Genomic DNA, 8,460 nt, shown 5'->3' on the forward strand with positions numbered 1-8,460 from the left:
CCTCAACAACCTGTCAAATCCTATCGCCTAATCTCTTTGTCACCTGTTCAAGCCCATTAAAAAGCTTCTTTAAAGATCTGAATTTACATACATAATGAGTATAAACAGCATTTACTCATAAAGCTAAGGTCATAGAGATACATGATTTCTCAAAGATTATATTAGCACATGCTGCAGTGTCGTGCTCTTAAGTACACCTTGAGGAGATAATCCATTTTATTTTATCTTCAGCCTCCTTCTGTTGCCAATCAGTACACTGTATTGCTGTGAAATCTGTGATGATTTTACCTTTGCTCAGCCCTCACTATTTCCCATTGGCATGATTCACATTTGAAAATGTAGCTTGGACAAGGAAAACAGACAGTTAAAAATAAAATGATCCCAGTTTCAAATACTTGCCCCAATACTAACCAGTAGCTTCTGCCAAGTTGCTCACTCCAGTAATGCCAGGATGTAATCCTCACCACCAAGCAGGATTTCAGGTGCAAAGTAAACCTTAACCTGAATATCCAACCAGTCCAACACATCGCACTGTAGGGAGAGGAGGGGAGAGTAAGTTTATTCAAGACACTGACAAGACAGAGCTGAATATTAGTTGTAATTGATAAAAGGCAAACAGGTAAAATAGGGGGAAAATATACATTGGATGCCATTCAATTGGATTTAATTTGTTGCCCTCAATTCCTCATTTGACTTGCTGTTTTGAAACAAGGTAAGTACAGGTTTAACTGTACCTCCCTATAAGGTACAATCTTTTAAAAATTATTATAGTACTTTTTTTTTTTGGATTGTGACATTAGTTATTGGTTTTAAATAAAAACGTAGCCTAATGAGATTTGCTGAACTGCCATATATAATTACTGTCTTGCAGTTGTTTGCCTCTGCCAGTTAAGTTGCAGTGTACATCTGTGTCAGTTCAAGGAATTTAACAGGTAAGCACTTAATATCTGTGTCATCAATTCGGTTTTTGACCAAATGTGAAATACTGTCATGATCTCCCCTCCTGTGCCTGAATTATGGTACTGAGTAATCACCAGAAATGTGCTTATGCAGTTCATTCAGTGCTGCTGGCACAGAGGCATAAAACCTATCCACCCAGCCATTTTCTTCCACTTCCACTTTTTCAGGGTCGCGGGGAGGCTGGAGCCTATCCCAGCTTTGTAGTGCAAGAGCCAGGGTACACCCTGGACAGGTCGCCAGCCTGTTGCAGGGCTGCATAAAAAAACTAATCTTGATATTAACAAGTACTGAAAGAGCTACACTCCAAATTAACAACAACATTCAGAGGCTACCCAGAAGCTTCAGATAAAGTCTGAATTTGCACCATCAGTGTTTCTCACTTACATTACATATGTGAATGTTTGGCATCAAGAGTCAGGATTAATAAGATTATGTTGCGTGTGGGATAGTGCCAACACAGCCGGCAGTATCACATTCAGTGTTACCGTACATACACAATGTACCAGGCCAAGACAGATCCAATGAACCATTGTTATTTCCTGTCCCATTTAGTTGCAGGGGGAATATTTTTCTAGTTTTGCTCTATATTCCAGTAGAAATAAAATAATGTCCAACATTGCTGTTTAATGAATTATGGGATAAAGGAAGCGCAATCTAAAAGACAAATACATTTCTTGAACTTTAGAATAGATAAATGTAGAGTGGTATCGGCAATTATAATGACCCATAAAATGAAAAAAGTACAGCCATGTTAAGAGTATTAATGTTGCATAGTTTGTCCACCAGAGGGCACAGTCCAACTTCCCTGCTTGCAACATGTTCGGAACCTGGCAGAGTGAAAATGAAAATGTTAGGGAAATCTGTTTATGTTTTGTGCATTTGAAAGTAATAAAAGCATTAGGCGATATATTTTAATATCAGATTTTCAAATCACCATATTGATATTGGTCTCAAAAATCCCATATCAGTCGGGCATTTAAACATAGATACAAATGCTGTCTATGGAATAATTATTTCATATTTTTAATGTATTTCTGCATGTGTGTAGCATAGTTTGTAGTCCTCATCTGCACAATGGAAAAGGCAGAGGAACCAGGCTGCCCAGTCTGAGCTAATGCTCCTGAAATGCTTTACCATGTCAGAAACTATCAGACGCCAAAGTCCTCTTCATTCACATTTGTCATTTGAACAGTAGGGTGCAGCATGTCACAGCATTTTAACATTTGCACCATCACTATGTCTTACCTATATACACAGCTATATACAATTTAGTATCAGAACTGCTTAAGAACACACATATGACACATGTATTTGCTTGGTTTTGGATGGACCTGTATTAGTATGAAAGTAATGACAGCCTTAGCTAAGGTTATTTGTCACTAACCACTAAAACAAAACAAACAAACAAAAAAAAAAAAGACATAGAACCACACATATGCATTTTAAATGTGTATTCTATTTCTGTGGATGTTAAAGTTGCTAGAAAGAAAACTTCAGTTTTTGGGGTCACTGACCAGATTTTTACATACTGAATTTAAGCTTACAGAGAGCCACCCTGACACTTCTCTGACAGCTCACATTTGTGATACTCAGTAAAGTTGGGTATTCACTTTACCCTGATTGTGATTAATTGGCTACAGGCATGATGACCCCTCCGTTGTAGCTTTATTATTAAATAATGATGTTTTAATGTTGTTATGCAGTTTCATTTTTATGCCATATTGCATGTGCTACCAAAGCAGTTCATCCCTAGCTAGCATCCTTAGCAGCCTTAAGTGTTAACTCTGGCTATGTTTTTTAATTACCTTACAGTCTTTTTTATTACCTTCCTGTGTTTTTTATTACCTTACAGTCTTTTTTTATTACCTTCCTGTGTTTTTTTTACCTTCCTGTGTTTTTTATTACCTTCCTGTGTCTTCTAAGAATTTATGATTGAACTTTTCTCTGAACTCACTTCACTTGTCTAGTTTTCTATAATTAATCAGTGCCACATAGCAGACAATCAAATCCTGTCCAAATACTTTTTACAAGGGTAAGCTTATGGTTTTACCAAATGACAACCTACTTTATTTAAATCACCAGTAATTTTGAATTTAATGGCAGCAAGATGTCTCAAAAAGCTGGAACGGGAGCAACAAGAGTCTGGAAAAGTAAGTGGTACTAAAAAGAAAACGCTGGAACAATTTCTGAATAATGTTCCTCAACATAAAATTGTGACGACTCAGAATCTGAAGAAATTCTGTGCACACATTACAAGACTGAAAATCAGTATTGGATGCTTGTAATCTTTGGAGCCTCAGCAGAATTGCGTTAATAACAGGAACACCAGAAATCATCATCTGTGAACACAAATGTTCTATTGTGCGAAGAAGCCATTTGTGAACATGCTCCAGAAACGCTGTCATCTTCTCATTTAAAATGAATTGAGGCAAATTGAAAAACTGTTCTCTGGTCAGGCAAATCCAAATTTGAAATTCTTTTTGGAAAACATGGATACCGCAACCTATGGCGTAAACGAGAAAAGGACCATCTGGTTTGTTATCAGCGTTCAGTTCAAAAGCCCGCACCACTAATGGGGGTGTATTAGTGCCTATGGAATTGGCAGATTGCACATCTGGAAAGGCACCATCAAAGTAAATGAAGGTTTTAGAACAACATATGCTCCCATCCAGATGATGTCTGAGACTGGGTGCTGAACTGGCCTACCTGCAGTCCAGACCTTTCGCGCATCATGAAATTTAACATACAGCAAAGAAGACCCAGGACAGTTGAGCAGATAGAATCTTATATCAGACAAGAATGGGACAATATTCCTCTTCCAAAAGTCCAGCAGCTGGTCCCCTCAGCTCCCAGATGATCACAGACTGTCATTAAAAAAAAAAATGGATGCTACACAATGGTAAACATGGCCCTGTCCCAACTTTTTTGAGACACATTGCTGCCATCAAATTCAAAATTTCTTTTTTTCTTAAAATGTACATTTTCTCAGTTTAAACAACATATTCTATGTTATCTTATGAATAAAATATGGGTTTATGAGATTTGATTCTGTTTTTTATTTACATTTTACACAGCCTCCCAACTATTGTGGGGTTCTACTTTTTGCTAAAATATTTAAAGTGGTGCCAAATGAGTTTTTATTTCAATCAAGTAGGAGTTATTTAAATGGAACCTTGTAAACCTTATGGAAGTTTGTTGTGATTTAACAGTCCACTTTTTGGGGCCTTAGTGTGGCTTGTTGTTGTAAGCGGCCTTGGTATAAGACAGTTAATACCCTAGGAGTTTTTATTTTTGATAATTGTTAAGTATGAAGGAAAACTCTCATCCATCCCATTCCATTATTGAGGCTTGATTAAAAAAAATCAGCAAGAATTTCATCCATTCACGAGAACAAACCGTAATATTGTCCAGTGCATGTTATGTTATCAAGATAGTGTTATGAATTAGACTGAGATTGATTAGGTACGTTTTCAATGTAAATAAAATCATATTATCAGCTCTCTTTATGACATTTTTGGTTCTGTCTGTCAGACAAAGGTGTAGCCATGGACATCGGTGGCTTGGAGACTGTAGTGGCAAACTCGGCCTATGTGTCAGCCCGTGGCAGCACGGATGGAGCTTCTGCAGCTGCACTGCGCGACAAAAAGTTCCGTGCCAGACTGAAGCTCCCACATATCAGAAATTGTGAACACATGAAGGCAACACTAGACACCACCTTTGACAGCATGTGCATCAAGCAGCCCATTGGCAAGCGTCTGTTCCAACAATATCTGGACAGTGATGCAACCCATAAAAATGCTGGAGAGCTGTGGAAAGACATTGAAGAATATGAAGTGTGCCAAGAGAAGGACAGAATGCAGAAGGCTCAAAAGATAGTCAATAAGTACTATCAGTCAGCTTCAAAGAATTTTTGTTCCTTCCTAGAGGAGAAGGCCATCATTCGAGTTAAAGAAGATCTCAAGAATGTTCGTGGTGACTTATTTAAGGAGAGTGAGCAACAACTGCTCAAACACTTGGAAAAGGCAGCTGTAGATGGCTTTAAGAAGAGCATGTACTTCCTGCGTTTTGTTCAGTTCAAATGGATGGAGAGCCAGCCTTTTGATGAAGAGTGGTTCATGGACTTCAGGGTCCTGGGTAAAGGAGGTTTTGGAGAAGTGTATGCCTGTCAGGCAAAGGCAACAGGCAAAATGTACGCCAACAAGAAGCTTGAAAAAAAGAGGCTGAAAAAACGCAAAGGCTATGAGGTAAAACACTCAGTGCCTCACGCAACCATTCATAGTGTCAATCAGCAAATATTTAGTTATCACAAAAGTGAGATCATTCTAATAACAAGACACATTAAGCAGGTTTCTTACCATAACAGTTCAATGCGAAAAAGCTTGTGATTCTTTTAAAGACTTCAAAAAGGAAGAGCATTATATCAAGTAAGCATTTAGTGTTTTGAAGAACTTTTACAGCTAAACAGGTGTTTGCAGCAATTGCTGATTTGCTCTCTGCACAGGCTGAATATGCACATATCTTTATGTACTTTACCTGCCTTCTGTCAAGAAAGCAGAAAAAGTGTTGTTAGATTAATCATGTTGGCCAATGTTTGATTTGTGTTTAGGGAGCAATTGTGGAGAAGCGCATCCTCGCGAAAGTTCACAGTCGCTTCATTGTGACGCTGGCATATGCCTTCCAGACCAAGACTGACCTCTGCCTGGTTATGACCATCATGAATGGTGGAGACCTAAGGTGCTCTAGATCAACTCCAGTTACAGCAAAGATATCTACACATGAACCTAAACACTATGACTTGCAATGACATGCTAGATACTAATTTCTGTGGTTAGCATCAGGGTCCACTCCTCTCATCTCTACAAATAAGTGTGTGTGGTAGAAAAAAAAGCTCAACATTCTTTTATTTCTTGCAGGTTTCACATGTACAATGTGGATGAAAAAAATCCTGGTTTTGATGAGAACAGAGCACGTTTCTACACAGCTCAGATCATCTGTGGGCTGGAACACCTTCATCAGCACAGGATCATTTACAGAGATCTGAAGCCAGAAAACGTACTGCTGGATGACGCAGGTGGGCAGTTTAGTCTGCAGCACTGTTTCTATTCTGTTTTCTATTTGCCTGTTTGGACTGTCATTTCACCACCAAAGTCAGAGTTTCCATCCAAACCTGTCGATCTTTGCCTTTTTGCTACGCCAAATAAGCTGAGATAACATGAGAAATTACATTATACAGTACTGGGAGTCAAGATGCCTAGCTCTGATTTGCCAGTCCCCCAGGTGGGTTGAGCAATAGTGGCACCATTTAAGGGGAAATAAAAGGTATAGGATTTATTGCCCAGAATCACTGGTGCAACAAAGAAATAATTGACCAATTTACTGCAGTGGCTAAATGCACAAACTGTCTGGTTGTTTATTCAGTGTCCATATGCTGCTGCTGTAATCAAAGCCTTTTTGCTCAGGACATGTCCGCCTGTCAGATTTGGGTTTGGCTGTTGAACTTCCACCAGGAAAAGATAAAACTACTGGATATGCTGGGACTCCAGGTAAGCCAGTAAACTGCTGTCATACTTTGTCTTAAGATAAAGTTGCACTGATCAAAAACTTTTGTATTGACCTTCAAGCTCAATGCTGCTGACTCAAACATCTGTACCACTGTTCATGTATCATTATTCTGGTCTATTGTGTGCAAAATCATGTTCCCTGTGAAAATAGGTTTCATGGCTCCAGAGCTGCTCCAGAAGAAGGAGTATGATTACACTGTGGACTACTTTACTCTGGGAGTCACACTGTATGAGATGATTGCTGCCAAAGGACCCTTTAGAGTACGGGGAGAGAAGGTACCAAACATATATCCTCATTTCTCCTGCTTGTCCTTCTCCAGTACCAGTTCTCTATTCCCTAATCAAACATATATGTTTTTTTCTTCAGGTTGAGAATGACGAGGTAGCTCGCAGAATTCTAAATGACCCAGTTTCTTACACACCAAAATTCAGCAAAGAAGGCAAGGACATTTGCGAGGGCCTGATGGAGAAGGACCCGGCTAAACGGCTGGGCTTCAAAAATAATGACTGCGCAGAGCTCAAGAATCAGCCCTTTTTCAAAGAGATTAACTGGGGACGTCTAGAAGCAGGTGAGGTCAAGCTCACAGTTAAAAACAAAAAATTATACATTTGGCAAAGAAAAAACAGTAAACAGTGACAAAAGGATGCTAATTTGTTTACCTCCTTTGTGTTTCATCTAAAGGAATGCTACCGCCACCATTTGTCCCCGATCCTAAAATGGTCTATGCCAAAGATATTGATGATGTGGGAGCCTTCAGCACAATCAAAGGTGTGGTTCTGGATAACACAGATACTGAGTTCTATAATGACTTTGCATCTGGCAACGTCCCAATACCCTGGCAGGAGGAAATGATTGAGACAGGTGTGTTTGGAGAGCTGAACGTCTGGGGAGAAACCGGCAAGCTGCCCAATGACCTTGATCCTAACTATGTGGAAGCCAAAGGGGGAGGATGCGTGCTGCTTTGAATTTAGATGGACGCACAGAAATATACTCCTGATTTTTACTATCAGCAATTTGTACAACAATCAATGTATTAAATTAATATATTATTTATGTAGTATTTACACACAAATGTTTTATTTCTTCTACTTATATTGTGATATCTATAATATTTATAGGGTAATTGAAAAAGTACAGCATGGTGAAATATCATAGCTGAACTAATGAATGTTGGTGAAACATATGTTGCACTGATTAATTGCATTGGTAATATTTTTATTCAGTAATTACAGAAAAAATGAACTGTATAGAAATCACATACAATATTATCTGTACTGACACTGTAGTTATATGTATTTATTATTTATGCATTTATTATTAAGAGACAATGTTTAATTAATTATTACAGGAAAGATTTTAGATGCAAGAGTTAAAAGCAATAAATAAAATCTTATGGCTGGCAAGTATTGGTTCCTTTTTTTTTTTTTTGTGACTTTCTTGCCCCCATTTGTATTTATATGAAAATAGTGACAACGTCTGAAATACAGCAAATTTCCAGACGGTGCTTATGGCAAAATTTTGTTGTTTATGAGGACGTAAGCCCAAATCTTTTATCCATCCATTTTCTTCTGCTTATCTGACTTGCACTTTGCACTTTACCATGTCATAGAGCATGAGGTCAGTCTGTCACAGGGCTAACACACAGGTAATTATTCATATTTAAGGCCTTTAAACACGGGATACATAAAATTTGTGCAAGTGTTTTATGCATTAAAAATATTTTTCTGACTTGCCTATTCTTAATGCAGCCGTTCACACCTACCACATAATTTCACAGGACAAATTTGCCTGATTTATTCGGATCAAGCTCGAAGCAGTCAGTCAGTCAGTCAGAATACTTTATTGATCCCAAAGGGAAATTACTACTGTTACAGCTGCAACCGTTTCATTTAAACGAGTAAACCTAAAACACAATAACATACACTAAAGGCATAAAAG

General features: G+C 38.3%; 1 protein-coding gene across 2 annotated transcripts; it reads left to right on the top strand.

The window, feature by feature from the left end:
* Nucleotides 1-494: 494 nt before the first annotated feature.
* grk1b (G protein-coupled receptor kinase 1 b) lies at nucleotides 495-7,925 on the top strand. Of its 2 annotated transcripts, none has more exons than XM_030745978.1 (9): nucleotides 495-712; nucleotides 872-932; nucleotides 4,492-5,204; nucleotides 5,567-5,694; nucleotides 5,874-6,031; nucleotides 6,420-6,503; nucleotides 6,673-6,797; nucleotides 6,889-7,090; nucleotides 7,204-7,925. In XM_030745978.1, exons 3-9 carry the CDS (start codon nucleotides 4,506-4,508, stop codon nucleotides 7,485-7,487), a joined length of 1,680 nt encoding a protein of 559 aa, XP_030601838.1. In that variant the 5' UTR covers nucleotides 495-712; nucleotides 872-932; nucleotides 4,492-4,505; the 3' UTR covers nucleotides 7,488-7,925. The 2 variants fall into 2 exon arrangements, with proteins under 2 accessions (XP_030601838.1, XP_030601839.1); XM_030745979.1 differs by having other exon boundaries at nucleotides 4,492-4,925.
* Nucleotides 7,926-8,460: the final 535 nt, after the last annotated feature.

Source organism: Archocentrus centrarchus, chromosome 14 (assembly GCF_007364275.1).
Source record: "Archocentrus centrarchus isolate MPI-CPG fArcCen1 chromosome 14, fArcCen1, whole genome shotgun sequence".
NCBI classification, from domain to species: Eukaryota; Metazoa; Chordata; class Actinopteri; order Cichliformes; family Cichlidae; genus Archocentrus; species Archocentrus centrarchus.